The sequence below is a fragment of the Pan paniscus genome, chromosome 5, assembly GCF_029289425.2.
Source record: "Pan paniscus chromosome 5, NHGRI_mPanPan1-v2.0_pri, whole genome shotgun sequence".
NCBI lineage: Eukaryota > Metazoa > Chordata > Mammalia > Primates > Hominidae > Pan > Pan paniscus.
In genome coordinates, this window is record NC_073254.2 from 53,867,024 (window position 1) to 53,889,902 (window position 22,879).

General features: G+C 41.6%; 1 protein-coding gene across 2 annotated transcripts in view; it reads right to left on the reverse strand.

Annotated features, from left to right (window-relative positions):
- Window positions 1-22,879, reverse strand: part of KIF6 (kinesin family member 6) — a 389,937-nt gene that overhangs the window by 42,296 nt on the left and 324,762 nt on the right. For both annotated transcript variants that reach the window (XM_003833335.7, XM_034962039.3), the window contains exon 16: window positions 13,283-13,333. In XM_003833335.7, coding sequence (XP_003833383.2) covers window positions 13,283-13,333 — 51 coding nt within the window. The remainder of the gene's footprint in view (window positions 1-13,282; window positions 13,334-22,879) is intronic.

The following is a 22,879-nucleotide window of genomic DNA, read 5'->3' on the forward strand; positions in this document are numbered from 1 at the left end:
CGCCTGGAGAAGAAAATAAGTGGTAAATTTTCTGTTTTCACCTTTAAGTAAAATGATCCTGACATAAATGGTAGTGAGGAGAATTAAGATTAATCAGAATTGAATTGGGATTCACTTTTTACTACCACTTCTATCACAATGATTCCACTAAAACAGTAATTTTTATTTGATCTGTGAAGCCTTGGAATCTAATCCTTCATAGAGTTCTGGGAATTATTATAAACCATTGCAAACACAAAAAGTTCAGAGAATGATATAAATAACACCCATGTACTGACTATATTTTGAAATATCTAAATAGTTTGCTGCAGTTTCATTTTTTAATTTTAAATAGAATATTACAGAATTGGTAGAAGCATCCTTCACAATTCACTACCCTTTCTCTTGGGCAGGCTCCTGGCTCTTTACAACAGCTCTCTCATGATTTCTCAAATAGATATCAGGATTTTCAAAATACCACTTAAAGCTTTCTGTTGGTTATTTGCACCCATCATTTGTATTCCAGCACAGCCAACCTTGGTTTCCTGTTGGTTGTTCTTTCCCAAACTAATCATCACCTTCTCTGGGGAGATGGGAAAGTCTTACCCAACTCCAGTACACATGCAACAGAACTGTTCCTAGGAAACACCAAGGCCTTTCTTGGTCCGAGATTTGCCAAGCACAGATGGTGATTTTCATCATGTGTAAAGGAAAAAGAGGACAGATGGAGGGGCCAGCCATAATACATTCTAGTCTAGCAGATGAGATGCAGAGGCTAGAATTTTGTCTTCTATATGTTTGGTCAAATGCCTAATTTGCTCAAAGCAGCAGCCATGATTTCTGCACATTTGCATGATGAAAAAAATGGCTCTGGCAATTGGTAACAAGATCATCTGGGATCAGTGCTTAAAGGAATAGACAGCCCCTTCTTGGGTGTGATTGAGTTTTTTTGCAAGAAAGAGTGATCAATGGTGTCTGTGAGTAAATATGGCTAGAGCAGTGTAGTGACTGTGTCTTGTGGAGGCCTTCAATGCTGCTGGTGGCCCAGAGCCATGGTCAGCTCTGTGGCAAGGAGTCTGAAATTGTCTCTGTTTGCTGATGACTTGAATTTATATATAGAAAACCCTAAAGACTCAACCAAAAAACTTTTGGTTGATAAGTGAGTTCAGTAAAGTTACAGGATACCAAATCAGCATATAAAAGCCAGTAGCATTTCTATATACTAACAACAAACTATCTGAAAGAGAAATTAAAAAAAAACTCCATTAATGATAGCAACAACAACAAAAAAACCCAAAGAACGAACAAACAAAAATTGGGTGTAAATTTAACTAAGGAGGTATAATTGAAAACTACAAAACTCTGATGAAAGAAATGGAAAAAAACCCACAGATAAATGGAAAGATATCTTGTATTCATGGATTTGAAGAATTAATATTGTTAAAATATTCATACTACCCAAAGCAACATATAGATTCAATGCAATCCTTATGAAAACTCCAATGTTATTTTTTTACAGAAATAGAAAAAAAATCCTAACGTTCATCTGGAACCACAAAAGACCTTCAATAGTCAAAGTAATCTTGAGCAAAAGGAACAGAGCTGGAGGCATTACACTCTCTGTTTTTAAAATTTACTACAAAGCTATAGTAATCAAAACAGCAGGGCACTGTGATAAACAGACACATTGACCAATGCAACAGGAGAGAAAGCCCAGAAATAAACCTACATATTTATGGCCAGTTGATTTTTGACCAAGGTGCCAAGATCATACAATGGGGAAACAACAGTTTCTTCAATAAAAGGTGTTGGGAAAACTGGATATCCACATGCTCAAGAATAAAATTGGATCCCTATCTCAAACCATAAAGAAAAATTGCCTCAAAATAGATGAAAGACTTAAATATAAGATCTGAAACTATAAAACTACCAGAAAAAAACATAAGGGGAATAGTTCAACAACATTAATCTAGGCAATGATTTCCTGGCTATGACCCTGAAAGCACAGACAACAAAACAAACTTGCACAAATTGGATTATATCAGACTAAAACGCTTTTGCACAGCAAAGGAAACAATCAACAGACTAAAGAGATAACCCAGAGTGGAAAAAAATATTGGCAAACCATACATCTGATAAAGGGTTTATATTCAAAATATATAATGGACTCAAGCAACTCAACAGCAAGAAAACACATAACCCTATTAAAAAAATGGGCAAAGGACCTGAATGGAGATTTCTCTAATGAAGACAAACAAATGGCCAACAGGTTCATGAGAAAATGCTCAACATCCCTAATCATTAGGGAAATGCAAATTAAAATCACAATAAGATATCACCTCACACCTGTTAAAATGGCTATAAGAAAGATGAAAGATAAGTGTTGGTGAGGATGTGGAGAAAAGAGAACCCTTGTACACTGTTGGTGGAAATGTAAATTGGTACAGTTGTCATAGAAAACAGTATGGAGGTTGTTGAAAATACTAAAATAGAACCACCATGTGATCCAGCAACCTTGCTTCTGGGTATATATCTGAAGGAACTGAAATCAGTATGTTGAAGAGATATCTGCATTTCCATGTTCATTGTAGCATTGTTCACAATAGCCACAACATTGAATCAACCCATCAACAGATGAATGGATAAATAAAATGTGGTATATATACACAATGGAATACTATTAACCCTTAAACGAGAGGAAATTCTGTCATTTCCAACAACATGAATGAAACTGGAGGACATTATGCTAAGTTAAATAAGCCAGGCACAGAAAGACAAATAGTGCATGATCTCACTTATGTGAGAATCTGAAATAGTTGAACTCATAGAAATAGAGGCTAGAATGGTGGTTACCAGGGGTGGGAGGTCAGGAGAGGGAGATGTTGGTCAAAGGGTACAAAGTTTCAATTAGATAGGAGGAATGTTTTTGAGATCTATTGCACAGCAGTGTGAACACAAGGAGTAATAATGGACATTTCAAAATTGCTGGGAGTAAATTTCAAATGTCTCACCACAAAAAAAATCATGGGTGAGGCAATGAATATGTTAATTAGCTTGATTTAAACATTCTACATTGTATACACATATCACAACATCACAATGTACCCCCAAAATATATATAATTATGGCTTTTCAATTAGAAATAATATTAAGAGAAGCAAACAAAAATACCAAAAATGGTTGAGTAATGAATGGCAAATTTCCTCTCTCTGCTTGAGCTGGGACATCGATCTCCTGCCCTTGGACGTTGGCACTCTGGCACTCAGGCCTTTGGACTCAGACTGGGACTTACATTTTTGGCTGCCCTGGTTCCCAGGCCTGCAGGTTTGGACTAGAACTACAGTTAGACTTTCCTGGGCCCGCAGCTTGCAGATGGCAGATCATAGGATTTCTCAGCCTCCACACTGAGTGAGCCAATTCCTTCCAAAAAATCTCTCTCCATATGTCAATATGTTTCCTATTGGTTCTGCTTATCTGGACAACCCTGACCAATACACAGGGTGAATGCTCTTTTTGCTAAACCACAGTTGCTATTGCAGGCTGGCACCAGGGCTGACATAGAGTCTTCCTCTGCCCTCCAGAATGGTTGGTGCGGGAGCCTTAAACCACTCAATGGGTCTGAACCCTTGGCAGTTGGGAACTGGCAGGGAAATGGTGTGCAGGCTCCTCCTCACTCCCAGCCTCTCCCTTGAGCATGGAAATTCGGCCTTAGCCGAATTTAGACCTCATGTCACTGAGGATGGCCCTATATTCACAATCAACTGTGGATTAGAATTAAGTGGTGAGACACACTGTTGATGGTTTTATAGAGTTACCTGAATTCTTTTGGAACCAACTGAGATGTCATCTCAGCCTTAGAGGGCAGCTGCATCCTTTATATCCTGCCTTATTTCAAGGAGTCAACAATTTTATTTCTGAGAGGGTGAAAACATCTGTAATCCATCCAAGCTCTCCCATGTCTCCGCACCAAGGTTGCGAGTGTTTTCTGCATGTCTGAAGGAAGCCTGCCTTCACAGAGGTAATACTGTGACACTTGAGGGCTGTGGAGTGCTAGAGATTCATCTGTTCATTCAACAAGCAGTCAGTGAAGGCCAGCTAAGCCTCAGGAACTGTGCCCGGCACTGGGCTATCATCTGGTCCAACCACGTCATTTTACGGATGTAGAAACCTGAGCGCAGAGCCCCTCAGCTGCTGGCACATCTTTAAGGCAAAAATGTGATGCCTAAGTTTCACTCATTCATTCAATAAACACTTATGGAGGACCTACTGCGTGACAGTCACTGTGCTTGGTGTTGGGGAAAGAAAGACAATCTGTCCAGTGGGGGAGACACAGACTAATCATCACTGTCTAGTGTGACCAGCTGCATCACAGAGGGATATGCAGAGTTCTGTGTGAGCCCAGAGGGAGCTGAGATAGCTCTGGGGAGGGGAAGTTTGGACTATCTGACTTTGGAAATGTTTTAAACAGAGCCATGATATCGGAAGAAAGAAGATACATTAAAAGCTGCAGAACTCTTTCTTCAAATATAAGCTTAATGGAAAAAAAAAAGATCTGAAGTTGTTTTGGTTGAATTTGAGTGGGCGAGAATCCCAAAGCTGCGCTGTTTGCACAGTGGCTGTCCTCACCCTTGCCTCGTGGTCCTGAAGGGGCTGTGGAGACCATCTAGGTTGCACAGAGCACATTTTGCAGACCACTGGGCTAGAGGATGCTGGAAGATCCCCTTCCGTTGTTTTCTCTTTTTCTTTTTTTTTTTTTAAATTTGCTGTCTCCCAGGCTGTAGTGCAGTGGCTCACAGCAGTCTTGACTTCAAGGAATCTTCCCGCCTTAGCCTCCCAAGTAGCTAGGACTACAGGTATGTGCTGCTGTATCTGGCTAATTTTTTAATCTTTTCTAGAAATGAGGTCTCGCTATGCTGCCCAGGCTGGTCTCCAACTGCTGGCCTCAAGTGATTCTCCTACCTTGGCCTCCCAAAGTACTGAGATTACAGGTATGAGCCACTGTGCCTGCCCTGCCATCCCCCATCCCCCCCATCCCCCCCCAACCCCGGTTTCAGTTCAGTCTCAATCAGTGGTTCCTCTCCATATCCTTGGATTCCCAGTTTCACACACTGGATCATGCTAGGTGCTCAGTGAAATCTGGGGAATAAATGGTTGACAGTCTGGCCTTTTGCTTTCTCTTAAATTTGTTGTCCCTAGGTGCAGAACTGCAAAAAGCATTTCAAAACTCAGTCTTTACCAATTTTACAGCAAATGGGAGAAAGTGGCATCAACAGCCGAGGCCTGTCTTTGAAGAACAACAGGGATGCCACAAGAGGTCACTGCAGGAATGCTGGTTGGGGGAAAAGAGCCCTCTCAGAGGACTAAACTAGAACAACGCAGTGAAACAGGGAGCCAGCAGCTTCAGAGCCTCTCTCCAACCCGTAAGGCCCTTGCAGGGGACTCAGAGCTGCCTCTGCCTGATTTCCCGGGTCAGGTAGTGAAACACCAGCCAGTGGCAATCCCAGGGCTCCACGTGGCATCACAGTCAAATGGCTTGTTCTTGGGGGCTGCTTTTGTTCAAGGAGATCTTTGTTCCTGGGGCAGTGAGAAGAGGGAGGAGGGAGGTGGAAAGAGGGGTAGTGCCCAAGAGGTAGTATTCGTGGGGGAATCTCAGCCATCCTTTGGAACTTGTTGATCTTAAGTTTAAGATATTTTCTTTTTTTAATTAATACTGTCAGTATAACTATCTTCTATAACAGTATATGAAACATGCTCGCTGTCGAGGAAATGGGATGTTCCAGTAAGCTCTGTTTTCACAGAAGTTGGGTCAAGGGGTAAACGCAGAGAAGCGTAAATGCAGAGAAACCCCCATCCCGCACACAAACACACAAACCACACACACATATAACACGTACAACATATCCATACCACCAACACACCACACACACACACAAACCCACAAACCACACACACATACACACCACACACACAAGCACAAAACACACATACAACACATACAACATATCCAACATACCACATACACACATACCACATGCCACATATACATACAATACATACAACATACCCACACTGCACACATACCACATATACACATACATACAACACATATCCATACCACATACACACACACCACATGCCGCATATACACAGCACACACTTACATACACAACAGACACACGCATACACACACCCCAACTAACCCAAACTATTTCCCACTCTTCTCTGTGGTTCAGAATCCTGCCCATTCCTCAAGACTCAGCCCAGGCCTGTGGTCTTGGTGACAACCCCCCAGGGCCACTCCTTCTGGTAAGAACGGGAAGTTCTCATGGCCTGTCCCTCTCACCTGACACATTTCACATGCTGCTTGGTAGTGTGATGTATCTTTTAAATTTTAACCACAGGCACCTGTTAAGGGTTTTGATTGTGAACTGAACAAGATCCAGCCCTGATCAAATATTGCTTAGAAGAGATATTTGAGAGAGAGGCCACAGCCCACGTTCCTGGGGCTGGATTCTTCCAGTTTTAGTCCTGCTCTGTGTGGCCATCAGAAAGCTGAGTACCCGGATCCTATTATCTTGGCCGCTCACATAAACGCTTTCAGTGAGCTATGCTTTAATGTCAGGCCTCTAGCTTTTATAGAGGGTCGATACAAGAATCATCTGGTTGAATAACATTTCGGTATCTTTTGTAAAACTGCAGTTGAAGACATCGTTCACTGTGTCACTCAGTGTCCTTTATACAAGGATCCACACGATAAATTCTGGCTTGTATTTAGTTCCAGGAAGAAATTCTATTTTCTGCAGATAAATTAGTTAGTATGCTTCCTGCTGTCAGAAAATGAAAACTATGTAACTCTGGGTGCCTCTTTTTTTTGCTTAGCAGCTAGACAAGAGAGAGCCAGATTTATTGCCTGTGTGTTGTAATTTGCTCAGCTGTGGAGTCCAAAAGCACTTATGCCTTCTACTTCTTTTAAATGGACTTATTTTATTTTATGCTCAAATGTCTCATTGTGCTTTTGCAAAATGTGTGAGTCTGGAAGTCACCTGGGGAAGCATTCATCTGGCCATTGACTTGGCCTATTTATTGCTTGTGCTGGCTGCTAGGGATTCGAAGATGAATTTGACTGCACCCACCTTTCCTGGAGCTTACATTTTAGCATGGAGAATATATATGGAAATAAATAATTACAAAATAGGGTTGGTGCTTTAACAGAGACCCATGAGGCAGAGGCAAAAGCAGATTTTGGGAGAAGGGGTCAGGGAAGGCTTCACAGAGGAGGTCAATGTTGAATTGGTTTTGTGGCTACAGTGGGAAGAGGACAGTGAATGGAAGAATGTAGGTAGCTGAATCTGATACTTAAAAAAAGGAGTTGTCTTTTTATGCACATGTCAACTCATCCTGGTTAGATTGGAAACTCTTTGAGGGCAGGCACTGGATACAGCCCTCTGTGGATTCCATGATGCCTGGCAAAGTGCTAAGGGCAGTGCAGCGTGATGGCTGGAACACTGCTGTGGACCCAGGCTACTGGCCTTGCATCCACAGCGGAGCAAAGTTAGGCAGGTTTCCTTAACCCCTTTGGGCCTTAAATGTAAAGTGAGGAAAATAGTAACATCTACGTCATTGGGTTGTGAGCATTAAAGAAAGAAACACATGTAGAGAACTTAGTAACATGCCTGGCACATGGTAAAGTACTCAAGAAACATTTGCTGATTAGTCTCATCTGTATTATCAACAATACTAAATCATTTGGGGTCGATAGTACAGTAAAGTGGTAAAAACACACACAACTGAATTCAGCAAAGCACTCTCAGCTCAGCTAGCTGAATCTAGTTAAGTTAGTATCATTTCCAAATGATGCCTAATTTAAAAATAACATTGTTCTATTGTTTCCTGAAATAGTGTGTGGGAGTCAGCCCTCCTATAAGCCCTGATGATGTTCTTAGAGATGGTTATTGATGTTTGTCTTAAAAGACACCCCCAGCTCCGACTGTCACATCTAGGGAGCTCACAAGGTATAATGCTTCTTCAGCCTCCTTTTTGTCTTCATTAGTTCTCCTGTCCACTAAGTTTTAAAAGGACCAGGGTTCGGTAGATGTTTATGTTTCCCGATGTATCTTGGGTGAGTTGTAAATGAAGAAAGAACCATAGTCTTGACTTTCAGCCAGGAAAGAGAGTAGGAATCCTTATAAAAGCACATGCACAGTCACGCGTGTATGCACATGCACGCGCACACACACACACGCACACACCTGGCCATGAAAGGGCCATCCATATGCCATTGGTGTGGTGGCAAATGTTTAACAGCCACTCTCTGGAAAAAAAAAAGCCACATTTATAATACTTGCCAATTTCCTTGGTGTAAATATTTCCAGCATGGCTGATTTGAAGCCACCAGTATGATCTTGCTAAATGTGGATTTGGGAAGAGAGGCACAGCAGCACCTCGTCACACAGTGTTCCCACCACACAGATACAGTGGATACAGATCACTTCAAAAGCACAGATAATAACACAATGTAGTAAATTAACTAGGAAGTGGTGAATTTTGAGTATTTGTTACCTTTGTTTCTTAATATAACTTATTTAATCGTAAACTTATCTAATTTAATTTTAATAACATCTTTGTTTAAAAACGGCTCCCCAGATTCCTGGAGTACTAACAGTTTATGGTTTTATGGACTGAGCCAGCTCAGCACACCACTGGGAATGGCTTATCATCATCCATGAATGATTTCTTCCAAATGGTGCCTCTCACATTACCACTAAATCTTTGTTCCTTTGGGATATGGGATTGCCTTTATAGAAATTTCCCTGGGCACACATCTACTTACACATCCAGAGACATATTCTTATGCAAAACATATAAGAAAAACTCTCCTGATCCAACTTGCTCATCACCCTTCCCCACGACAAACCCAAACTGATCACACCCACACTTTCATGAAACCATAGGAACATGTAGGCAAAAGAAAGAAACAATAACAGAGGAAATACTGAGAATGGAGAGTGAGAGAAAGTGAAAAGAAGCAGACAAAGGGAACAGAATGAAAAGGGTGATGGTAGTAGAAGATACACAAAAAAGACGGAAATGAAAGGGGGCGTACCACTGAGTCACTTCTTTACTCTTAGATCTGAAGCCTGAATTACAAAACATCAGGGAATCCAAATACACCGAGTAGGCTGCCTTTACTCTTACAGGAGCCCTCTGTCCTAGCCTTCAGCCCAACTGCTGGGCTGAAGGGCGAGAGTTAAGGTTCTATAAACAATCTGTCTTGAGAGGTTTCTCTCAATGAGGAGAATTCCCATCTGAAATGTGGCCACCTGGGACACACAAGCTCTGGCAGTTCCAAATCTCCATCAGACAACCTCCTAAGGAGCTTGGACGGCAACATGGCATTTAATCTCAGAATGGCAGCTGGGAGATGTTAACACTTCTTCTCTAATTGGGATAGTATGCTTTTAAAATAAATAGGTATTTCAAATGCTCTTAATTAGACTTCCAGCCAAAGTGCTTTCTGTTTGAAGTTTGCTGATTACTTCAGGCAAAGCTAGGCGCTACTGAACCTAACACCTGCTGTAATTCAGAAGACTCCCAGAGAGATGAGCAGAGGAATTAAGGCACAAGCCTGTGATTGAAAACATACAGCAGTTTTCCAAAGGCCCAGGAAGTGTCTGCTCCAGCTGGAAGGACCATCCCTGGGAGGGGTGGGGACTGGGCAGCAGAGAGGATGGAAGATCTCTTGCCCACAAAGTTATGGAAATGGCTTCCCAGACCCAAGATGAAAATTGCCCCTAGAGTTGAGTGGTATTTTTCACATCATTGTTTCTTTATTTTTAAATTTCCATTTTTAAATTTTAGATTCAGGGGTACATGTGCAGGTTTATTACAAGGGTATATTGCATGATGCTGAGGTTTGGGCTTGTATTGATCTCGTCATGAAGGTAGTGAACATAGTAACCAATAGGAAGTTTCTCAGCCCTTGACCACTTCCCTTCCTACCTCCTTTTGGAGTCTCTGGTGTTTGTTGTTTCCATCTTTATGTCTGTGTGAACTCAAGATTTAGCTCCCACTTACAAGTGAGAACATGCGGTATTTGGTTTTCTGTTCCTGCGTTAATTCATTTGGGATAATGGCCTGCAGCTGTATTCATGTTGCCGCGAAGGATGTGATTTTGTTCTTTTTTATGGCTGTGTAGTATTCCATGATGTGTACCACATTTTCTTTATCCAATCTGCCATTGATGGGCACCTAGATTGATTCCATGTCTTTGCTATTGTGAATAGTGCTGCAATGAACATAAGTTTGAGTGCCTGTGTCTTTTGGTAGAATGATTTATTTTTCTTTTGGTATATAGCCAGTAATGGGATTGCTGGGTTGAATGGCAGTTCTATTTTTAGTTCTCTTAGAAATCTCTAAACTGCTTTCCAGAGGAGGTAAAATAATTTGTATTCTCACCAGCAGTGTATAAATATACCCTTTTCTGTGCAACCTTGTCAACATCCGTTATTTTTTGACTTTTTAGCAATAGCCATTCTGACTGGTGTGAGATGGTATCTCATTGCGATTTTGATTTGCATCTTTCTGATTATTACTGATGTTGAACATTGTTTTGTATGTTTCTTGGCCACTTGTATGTCTTCTTTTGAGAAGTGTCTGTTCCTGTCTTTGCCCACTTTTTAATAGGTTTCTTTTTTTCTTATTGATTCATTTAAGTTCCTTATAGATTCTGGATATTAATCCTTCATTGGATGCATAGTTTGCAAATATTTTCTCCCATTCTGTAGGTTGTCTATTTACTCTGTTGAGAGCTTCTTTTGCTGTGCAGAAGTTCTTTAGTTTAATTAAGTTCCATTTGTCTATGTTTGATTTTGCTGCATTTGCTTTTGGGGTCTTCATCATAGATTCATTGTCTAGATCAATGTCTAGAAAAGTATATCCTAGGTTTTCTTCTAGAATTTTAACAGATTGAAGTCTTACATGTAAGTCTTTAATTCATCTTGAGTTAATTTTTGTGTATGGTTAGAGGTAGGAATCTAGTTTCATTCTTCTGCAAACGGTTAGTTTTCCCAGCACCATTTATTGAATAGGGTGTTCTTTCCCCATTGTTTATTTTTGTTGACTTTGTTGGAGATCAGTTGGTTGTAGGTATGCAGCTTTATTTCAGGAGTCTTTGTCTTGTTCCATTGGTCTATATGTCTGGTTGTGTACTAATACCATACTGTTTTGGTTACTGTAGCCTTGTAGTTTAGTTTGTAATTGGGTAATGTGATACCTCCAGCTTTGTTCTATTTGCTTAGGATGGCCTTGGCTATGTAGGCTCTTTTATGGTTCCATATGAATTTTAGAATAGTTTTTTTTCTAATTCTGTGAAAAATGACATTGGTAATTTGATAGAAATAGCATTGAATCTGTAGATTGTTTTGGGCATTTAAACAATATTGATTCTTCCAATTCATGAGCATGGAATGCTTTTCCATTTATTTGTGTTGTCTATGATTTTTTCCAGCAGTGTTTTACAGGTGTCCTCATAGAGCTCTTTCACCTTCATCATTAGATGCATTCCTAGATATTTTAATTTTTTTGTGGCTATTGTAAATGGGTTGCATTCTTGATTGTCAGCATGAAAGTTTTTGGTGTGAATGTACAAAATCACAGCTACTGATTTTGTACATTCATTTTGTATCCTGAGACTTTGCTGAAGTAGTTTATCAGGTCTTGGAGTCTTTTGGCAGAATCTTTAGGGTTTTCTAGGTATACGGTCATATCAGCAAAGAGAGATAACTTGACTTCTCTTCTGTTTGGATGCCTTTTATTTCTTTCTCTGGCCTAATTGCTCTGGCTAGGACTTCCTACATTGTTATTCCTATTGAACCAGCAACATGAAGGCTGAAGAAGAGGGCAGATGTTTCAGGGCCAGGTGGCAGCCCTTGGGGATGACTCCATATCCAGGGACCTGCCAGGGTGAGCACGAAGCAGGATACAGAGGCCCATAAGGTCACCTTGGTACAGTTTTCCAGCAGAGGTCATTCTGCCTTCCCAAGCCTGGCCCAAGGAGTTAGGGCCCTGGGGCAGCCTGGCTCTTTTTTGAAGACACTTCGCAGAATCTCAATTCTAAGTGTGTGCCCAAGTCTCTGGTGCTGGGAGGGCAGTGTACCTGACCCTAGTCCCAGGGCCAACAGTGGGAAGCTCAGAGCTCCAGTTGCTGTGGCTTAGGTGCCCTTGTTCTATGTTCCTGATGTAATCAGCAGCTATTCTATATCATCATTATTACTACTGAAACAAAACAACCAACTTTCCTAATAATACAAATTACCAAAGTCAAATGAGCCATCGTCATGACTTTAGAGGCTCTCCTCTATTTCCCCACCATTGGCCCTGGGTGCTGGATTTCTCCGATTACAGGTAATTGAGGGCCCACACCATCTCAAGGGGAACTTTTTTTGTCTGGAATACATGAGTTTCTTATTTAATCAAAGTTCTCCATAAATTGTTGGTCCCAGCTAGCTAGAGAGGAAATGAGGAGGTTCTACCCAGGATACCCGCTCCACCAGTCCTCTGCAAGCTATACTCTTCTCCTAGGTGACTTCATTGGGTCACATATCAAAAAAGAGTGTTTTCTGCAGATGTTCACTGCTTAAAAGGTGCCAAGGGCCTCTTAGAATATGACTGTCCTTGTTTTGTATTTGCATTCTTCATGCGTAAAGCGGGTTGATCATTGCAGTGGGCAGTAAATAGCATGAGGGCTAACAGCACCAAGCTTGGAACAGAACTGGGTTCAAATACTTGTTTCAACACTCTCTGGCTACATGACCTTGGGAAGGCACTGCATCTCCCCCATCTGGTAAATGCACTTACCTCTTTGGACTGCTGTGGATGAAAGGAGACTGCATATGAGGCTGTGCAACAGACACAGGTCTGTAAACAAATGCTGTTTTCATCATTAACTATTTCTGTTAGGATTAGTTAGTAGTGGCTCTGAAAAGCTCAGATAGGACCTTGAGAATCTGGGACACAGCGGGTGAATTTAGGTGGGGATGTGGGGTGGGAAAGGAGGGGAGGATGAGGCAACAGCTGGAAGAGTAGGGTGCTAGGTGCTGATGGCCAGGCGCAAGAACACAGGCTGGGGAAACAGATCCTGTTAGAGGAGGGGCATCCAAGGAAAGCTGTGTGGATAGCAACCCTTGCCATCCTTAACCTCAGAGAGGGTTTTAAATGGGTTATCTTTTAGCTGGGTTTGGATTCCTAAAATCAGGTCAGTTTATATTACCTTCATCCTCTTCCTGCAGATTCTCTTTGTACCTACCTAGGGCTACTTGCTGTATATGCCGCTGGGTGATTTCTTCCTTCAGGTGACCTGCCAAAGACACAAAAGAAAACTACCAGTGGGTTTCCAATGGGCTGGAGGAACACTGCCTCAGAAGCATGTGGCAAGCTACAGAAAAAAAAAAAAAAGGTAGAGTAAGGGAAACAAAAGCAGGCATAGTTTCCAAGAAATGACCTTCCATGATTCCTAGATCATGTTGGAAGAAGAGGTTGCAAAGGCCTAGGTGCTGGCACATCAGTGCAAACACACATTTCACCCTTGAGTTCAATCATCTTAGGATTCAAGTATCTTAGCCTGTCACCCATAATTTTCACTGAGGCCCCTATTCTCTTAAATGGTTCTTTCTATTATTAATAAAGGGAAAAGCAGAATTTGGTCTTTTAATAATTTTTAGGCCTACTTTAAAATCCACATCTTTATTTAAGCTACATGAAACTGTGTCAAATAAAAAAAGATGGTGGTTTTAACTGACAATAACCCTAATAGTTGGTCATTTGGTGTGAAACTCATATAATTCTAGTTTACATTAATAAAGGTATGATGCACAGAGAACAGTGATAGTTCCCTTCAGGGAGGTGATAGTTCCACTCTGCTCTACAAGTGAGGAGACATCAGCTGGTATTTGTTCTGGGAGTTACTCTTCATAAGGAACATTTGCAAAATAGAAAATATTCAGAAGATGGTGACTGGAATGGTGAGGGGTCTGAAACCATGCCATCTGAGAAATATTTAAGGTGACATGAGACATTTAGATGTGAAGACAAGACTTGGAGAGGAGGAATGGAGATAATGGCTGTCTTTGAATATCTGAACATTGTCATATGAATTAGAAACAGCTTTATTTTTATCTTGCTCCTGAGGGCAGAAATCAAGTCTAATGAAAGCAGACTTGGGGCTTAATACAAGGAAGAAACAACTCACAATGAGGACTGTCTCAAAATGGATTAAGTTGTCTCAAAATGGATTAAATCTTCTGGCAAAGCAGTGAGCCCCTTCCTGAAAGGGTTCAAGCAGAAGCTGGGTGACCATCTGTTGGGTTGTTAGAGTGAGAATTCCTGCCCTGGGTAGGATCTGGGAGGCAATGACCTCCAGGCTTCCTCCGTCTCTAAAATTCCATGATTTCATGCATGAAGGATGGGTGAAACAGCAGCCCGGAGTTTGTTTATGTCCAAGGACTCAGCACACTTGTTAAAATGTCAGTGCTGTCTGTATGGCATGTCCCATTTGGGGGATGTGATCAGGCCACTGGGGGATTCCAAGAAAGCCTGGAAAATTCATTGCTTCCTTGTTTAAGATATTTCTTTCCTCACATAAGTACATTCTATACCTCCAAGGCTATAGCTGAATTGAGTATTCAAAAGATGAGTAGATGAGGAAGCAGTCACAAGAGACTTTATCATTTATGGAGAGTTCTAGGGCACCTCTAGAATGTTATAATTGGGAGAGATGGCAGAGGTCATTCAGTTCAACTTTGCAGTCAATTTAGGAATCCCTTCTACAGAAGGAAATGGGCATTTCCTTTCTGACTTGTATGTATTCGAGCTATTCCATTAAGTTATATGTAAGGAATTAATTATGTGGAGTTGCATCTGCTTCCCTATAATCTTCAGCTATGTGCCTGGCCTGTTTTCTGGATCAGCACAGAAAAAGATCCTCTGTCATTGGCATAGGATCTTCACATATCTGAGGATGCTATGATTGATTTCTCTACTTCGACTTGCCGTTTATGGAGGTCAAACATCACCAGTCCTTAGCTAATACCTCGGAGGCCACTATCTCCAGGAACATCATTGTCTTGGGTAAGGGTCTGGGGCACCTGCATGTCTGTGCCTTGGTTTCCATGTGTCGCCACTGGAGAGAATTATGCATAGAGAGCATGGCAGGCATTGGGCCTAAACAATAACTGCACCCTTATTCCATGTGGGGGAAGGGTGGGAACTTCAGGAGTGTGCTGAGGGGGATTTGGGGAAGTGGAAACTTGACCCAATGATGAGTATTGGTGAACCTGGATCCAACAGGAAAATGACTTGACACCTGAGCCAGCCACAGCCCCAAATGGATCTTTTCCCTACTCAGTGCGATTTGACCCTTATTGTCCATATAAGCAGAGTAAAGAAGTTGGGGACATAAGGCTGCTGCTGGACTGAGACTCTAGGCTGCATCAAACACTGCTGAATTAAATTTTAAGATGGGATAGCACATGCATGCTCCAAATAAAAGGAGATATTGCTGTGACAAATGCAACACACCAATTAGAAACATCTCTTGATTTAGAGTGAGTCATCAAAAGCTTTTTAATCCTGCAGTATGGAGAGTCAGTGATGCTTTGGTGCCCTGCCTGTTTCCTGGGTATCGGGCACAGCCTTATACCACGAGCCTCTCATATGCCTGGGTACTGCCTTCCTAATGAGCCTGGACAGTGGCTTGCTCCTTTAGAGCACACACTGGTTTGCACTGCTTCCTGGAAACTACCTCCCTGCTAATAAGCCTTCCCAGTAATAAGCCTCCCTGACAATGCGCCTCCTGACACATGCTTCCTCAAGTCTGTGCCTCCAAACCCCATGCCTTGACCAGAGTAGGTGTGCTCAACCTGGTATGTTACAATTTCTTCAGCGCCTATTGGAACGACCAAGTTCCTTTCTCCCAAACCCTAAGGAAGTATTTTTTTTTTTTTTTGGAATGACCAGGTTTAAGGATTCTCCACTGCCCCTGGTTTGGGAGGAGCTGCTCACGTAAATAAAGAGGGGATTTTGCCACCACAAGCATAAATACTCACTCTCAGAACAACGAGGCACCCCTAGGGAACAAAAGGTGGGTCTTTATAATGTTACATATTGATAAAGGTTGTTTTACAATGCCGCTAGAGATACTCAGTTTTGGTGAATTGACTAACATCTCCCACCACATGGCAAGTTTTTTTTAATTTCCCCCAAACAAGCTTCCAAAAATAGCCTTATGGCTGATACCTAATTGCATTTCTAACAGAGCTATTCTTCATGTGCAGATAACAGTCTCTGTAACCTGCTGGATCTTGCAGCTTCATGGGTTTTGGCAAAAAAAGGAGTTGAGGGGGATTGCAGAATTCACTCAGCATGCAGCTTGCTGTCATTACCATGGTGATAAATTTGCTGGTTTTGGCCTGGGTTCCTGGACACATCCCCATCCAGAGGTATGGAAAAGAGATGAAATGGAAACAGAGAACTCCCAGCCTGAGGCCGGAGACAGTCTGGGAGGGAAGTAGGGAGCCCAGATTGGGGCTGAAAACCAAAAGGGTAGGGGAGGGAAGGAATGCTCTGCCTGCAGGAGTGTCCATAATTAGTAATTTTTCCTTCAGTAATTTACCACAGTACATGCTAGAAACACCTTCTCTCCCTTTTGATACATTAATTGATGGATTGTGGGTGGCAGCGGGGAGCAGAGCTTACAGCAATCCACGGGAAAGCTCCAGAGGAGACGGGTGACCTTAAATATGACCGCGAGCAGGGTATGTGGAGGTGGTGCTCTGTGTGGTATATGGGTTTTCTCTGTTACTGAGTAGTTCTAGGGAAAGTATTATCATCATGCAGAAGTGAAACTGATTTTTTTACATCAGTATTCAGTCTTCTGAATAAAACCATTTTCCATAAGCTTCACACTTTATTTTGCACGCATGCTAGTTTGAGATTATTCACGTGAACGCTGCTTGGCTGGCCTGGAGGAGAGCTATTCACTTACGACTCCCTGAGTGGCTGTCTGCTGCTCCTGCAATTTCTGGGATGCTGTGCCTCATTCAACATGTTTATGTTGCTATCAAACAATAAATACTTATCTCTCATCTACTATCGGTTAAGCACTATGTTCTAAGTGCTGTGGAATATACACACTCGTAGAAGGCTCTATCCTAACCTAGGAAAGTCAGTGCGGTACAGGGATCAGCAAATAGGTGGCCCGTGTGCTCTTTCTTTTAAGTGCTGGACCAACGGCTGGCCTTGCTCCTCCATCAGGGATGGTTTGCTTTCCTGCTGAGCCTGAGTTTGGCTCTTCCACACAGCACTCTGGGCAGCTATAGCCCATCACTTGAAGTTGGACTTGAGATGAAGCAAACCTCTTTGCTATTTCAGTTATTCTAGAAAATAATTACAAATCTGGGCCAGGCATGGTGGTTCATGCCTGTAATCCCAGCACTTTGGGAGGCCAAGGTGGGTGGATCACCGGAGGTCAGGAGTTTAAGACTAGTCTGGCCAACATGGCAAAACTCCATCTCTACTAAAAATACAAAAATTAGCTGGGCATGGTGACGGGCACCTGTAATCCCAGCTACTTGGGACGCTGAGGCAGGAGAATCACTTGAACCTGGGAGGCAGAGGTTGCAATGAGCCAAGATCGCGCCGCTGCACTCCAGCCTGGGCAACAGAATGAGACTCTGTCTCAAAAAAAAAAAAAAAAAAAAAAAGAAAAGGAAATAATTACAAATCTGGAGGTAGACGAAGTTGAGTTCAAATCCCAGTTTTGCTACTTCTTAGTTGAATGGGCTAACTAACGTCTCTAACCTCAATGTTATCATTTGAAAAATGGAAAAATATTATAACTGCAATAATATCTGCTTTGCTATATCTCAAGATCTTTCAGAGGAGCAAGGGATAACGCACCAGCATGTATGATATACCACACTAGTTTTAGGTATTCAGGCACTTTCAGACATATTGGAAGGATACTACATGGTTAAGATGACAGGTCAAGCGGCTAAATGTCAAATCAATGGTAGAGATACATTTAGAGGAGGGAAAGGAGACATTGGGAAAGGCATAATTACTACAGGCGAATTGAGTAGGCTCAGAAAAGAGCAAGGGTGTTAAGGTGCGCTTGGGAAGGGCACCTCAGTCTGAGAGAACTGCTGGGACAATAATGCAGAGGCCAAGTATATACTGGTTTGGGACAGGGGCGGCAAGGGAAGGTTGAGTGGAGGACTAGGGCTGGGGAAGACTAAGTTGTATTCATACTGGAGTCTGGGGTCCTGGGTAATTACTAAGAGCTCTGGACCCAGATAAATGCTATTTGTCTGTTTGACTATACTACTAGAGTTTCTGGGCAAAATCTGGTTAATATAAACATCAGTTGTAGAACTGGGGTGTGGGGAGAATATGCAGAATATGTTTCCTGCCTGAGGGGCCTCTTTGAAATGGAAGGTCTAGTTAGAGGCTCCGAACTCTGAGTGACAATTTCAGCTGTGATGTGAGAAGCCAGTTTTTTTGGTACTAACACGGAAGATCATGATAACCAAAAGGTTAGATCCCTAAAGGCTGTGTGTAAGGCTATTTGTAAAAATAATGGGCCTAGAATAAATTGTGTAATCCTTACACGGATTCCCAACTAACAGGAGGATGTAAATTCTTTGAAACCTTAAAATCAGACATATTCATATCCCCCTTGCTAATATATATTTCATCAGGCTTTATCCAAACTTGTTGGTATACTTTGAAAATGTATTGAGTCAGGAACTACCTCTTCTCACCATAGCAGTGGTGGATAAAATAGAAAAGAGACTATCAGGAAGACATTGTGGGATTTGATTATGAGACATATTTCTGAAGACCAGAAGTAGGACGGAAATGCAAAAATGGTGAGTGGAGCTGAGGCCTTGAACTTGCAAAGCACTGGTTCCAGAAGTAGGAAGGTAACTAAAACAGCGCCATGCAAAACAGGGTAAGAGTCTGGCACATTGTGTGAGGCTGCGGGTTGAAGTGAGGCTCCCTACCACCCAATCTGTGAGTGAAAGGGGACTGATAAAACATGCACCAGATGTTGCCTGGGGCTATGGTTTCCAACTCAATGCAAGCCCAAGGAGGAAGAAACGTACAAACTCAGCCCCTCTCCAGTTGCTAAGCCCAGCTGCTCACGGGCTCTATACAGGATCTGCTCATCTCCAGTACTGTTATGGAGCAGTCACTCCAAGTTGTCTTTACTGGAGTTGATTCTGGATTGGGGGCCTGGAGGGTCTGTCAGCCAGAGAGGGATGAACACAAAGAAAAAGAGAGTAAGAGAAATAAATAAAACATGTTTCATTAAAAATGGGCCTGCCCAGCAAAATGCCAAAATATATGAATAAATCTAATGCTAAAAAAAAGATAGTCAAGTTCAATAGTTGGAACATGAATTAGTTACAGATGAAAGTAATTTTCTGGGCAGGCAGATGAAGACATTTGTTGATGCAGAAGCACAGAGGGTTGAGTTAATTTTACTCTTCAGTTTAGGGTACACCACTCATCAGCCTGGGCAATGCCTCTCTGGTATGTATGTTTGTATGTATGTATAGGTGTATGTATACATATGCATGTATGTACATATGAATGCATGTATATATATGTGTGTGTGTGTGTATGTATACATGTATTTTGGCCCTGATACTTCATGTCTCATGTCCTATTCTTATTCTCCTCTTCTTCCAACAGGCAACCATTCTAGTTGGTTTGATGTATATGCTTTTATTGTAGGTGTTCTTACAATTCGTATTAAAGTTTTCTGTGTAGTTTTAAGCTGTGAAAGTAATATTGTGCTATAGATCTCATTCTGTTTCTTACTTATTTATTAGTACTGTTTTTGACATCTGTTTTGCTGTATATGCATCTAATTCTCAGTTTCTGACTGCTACATCCATTCCACAGAATGCACCCCAACTTTTACTTCCATTTTTTGATAGTTGAACAACTGGATTGCACCTCACTCCCACTAACACAAACAGTGCTGTGATGACCATCCCTAAACGTGTAGTCTTATAAGTCTGTGAGAACATTTCTCTGCTGGGTCTCAGCAGATTTGCATAATTAATTTGAGTGCTGCCCTCCATAATGATTGTGCTAGTCTATCTGCCCAAGGCAAAGACCTTAAAGTATGTTGAGGATACTTAACAAGATTAATGAAGGGATACATTTTCTTTAAAAAGAATAAGAAATATGTGACAAATAGGTATAAATGATACAAGAATAGGTGGATAGAACAGAAATTTTGAAATAAAAATTAGTCATTGAAACAAATAAAAAGTACAGAGACTAAGGAAATAAACCCTAGATGGGGTAAATTTCAAAAGTGAATTAGTGAATTGGAAGACAGTTAGAAAAACTGACTCAAACACAGCACAGAAAGCAAGACATAAAAATGGGGAAAGCGGTTAAAAGTCACAGAGAAGAGACTGAGAGCCTTCCTCATTTGCCTAGAATTCTAGAACAGAATGGAGGCAAATGGTAAAGAATGGTGAAGAGATAGCAGTTGAGATTTTCCAGCATTCGAGAAAAATATAAGCCCTTGGGTTGAAAGTGCAGTTTGAGTATTGAGCAGAATAAATAAAAATAAATCCACCCCCACACATATCATAGTAAAATTACAGAACTTCAGGGAATCAGAACCACTATTAACAGCTTCCAGGGGACCTGCAAAGGAGGAACTTAGATGACTGCCCACTCCTCAGTGACAACCACAGGTGCCGGGAGATAGTGGAGGGAAACAACTGTCAACGTGAATTTTATTCATACCCAAACTATCATTCACAGGTGAGGGCACAGTAAAGACATTATCAGTCATAAGAAGACAAAGAGCATTTACCACCCGCAGGCCCTCTCTCCCTAAAAGAACTCAACTGAGGCAGCCAAGCGTGGAGGGTGAGTGCGTGGACTCTGGAGCCAACCCCCTTGGGTTTGCATCCAGCTGGGCAACTTACTGTGTAACCTCCTGCAAGTGACTGAATGTCAGTGTGCCTCAGTTTTGACATCTGAAAAATGGGGATAATAACAGCATTTGTGCTGTGAGAACTGAATTAGGTCACATGTGTCAAGTGCTTAAGGAGTTCCTGACATATAATAAAAACTATGTAAGTGTGAAAGTTGTTATGATCAGCAAGAAGAAAAATAAACACAAAGATGGGGGATAAAAGAAGTAATAGCATAAAATGTAAATAAAATATTTAAGTAAAAATATTTTATTATTTGACCATTAAAAACCTCTGTGTGTATGTGTATGTGTGTATCTGAAAACTAACATTTTAGGCAATAATAACAAAGTGAAGATAAAGTAGTGAGATGTTCAGTGGGGAGTTAAAACCAGCTGTGACCCTGGATGTGGTTGGGAGGAGGATATATTTGGAACAACTAGAGACATTGTTATAGTTACTTTTTAACTCTAGAAGAATAAAAATATGTACAGTAGCAGCCAAATCAATAGAAGATCAGAAAAAAAGGCAAGGGATGGGTGTTGTGGGGAGGGAATGCCAACATTTTAACAATTCGACAGAAGCCAAGGAAGAAGAAAAAAGGAATCAGAGAAAAGAACGGGGTGTAAATGATCCTGTGTTTGGTGAAACAAACAATGGCAAGAGCTTTACATATATGTATGTAAATAACTGTGTGTTTGTGTGTGTGTGTTTGTGCATGCACATATGCCCTTGTGCATATATATGTATATGTATGATGATGTGACCATGGAGGTTATGTGAATGAATATCTACAATGCTATGACAGGTCACTGAGGGTGGAAGTGGGGTGGAGAGTGAATTGGGTAGGAGAGGATGAAGCCCAGCAAGATCAAACAAAAGAGAAAATGTACTTTAATAAAGGCGCGTGATTTATGATTCACATAAAAGCTATATTTGTATATATTTATAAAAAGAAATAAAAATTAAATACCCACTGCACTTCCTTGATAGGGAAATGTGATGTTACTATAGCATGCTGGAAATTGCGCTTGAGCACCTGCCACACATGTGATGTCATCTGCCATGTGTGCTGACTGAAAATATTCATAACCCAAGTCTCAGCGACAGGGATAGGGGAAATAAGGAGGGTTTCAGCATCGGATTATTTGGCAGAGCTGTGTTATTCACCAGCAGCCTGGCAAAGAAGTGAAGGTGGAAGACAGAGAGTCCCAGAGGCAGCCCAAGACAGCAAGGGATTTCCATTGGCTTGGGGGCCAGGGGTGGGGGCACCTCTGAGAAGCCTTCTTCCCTTCTTGAGGTCAGGGCAACAGGTCCTTCCATGGGTTCCTCAAAGAGAAAGGTCCAGCAATGGAACACACAGTGGGAGACCTGGAGTGGCCTAAATGCTAGGCAAATGTTTTTAAGCTGCCTTATTCTAAACTGACATTTCATTTCTCCAGAATTCAAGATTCTTCTTCCATTTAGTATGCTAAACATCACAGTTGATAACATAATTGAGTCACAGAGAGAGGGGGAAAGCAGCTCCTTATAAAAGATATCAATACTTTCTAGAAAAACACCACCGGAACTTGTCTTGATTTCCCCCCGTGGGGATTTTCTCAAGGGCTCCCCATCACCTTGGCCCTATCTTGTGGAGGAGGATGTGCCTGGTAATTGATGAACATTTCAGCTTGGGATGAAAACACCAGACAGTAGTCTGGGCTTTTCAAGACAGCTCCTTGCTTATCATTATGACGGTACATGATAATCACATTTTGGGGAATGCTCTCATTTACAAAAAATGACCAAATTACACCATGTCTGGGAGACCCAATTTCTTTTGCTGTGGGATATTCACTTGGGCTACCCAAGTAATCAAAATAATCACACAAGATTAGCACGTTCTGCCTGAAGCT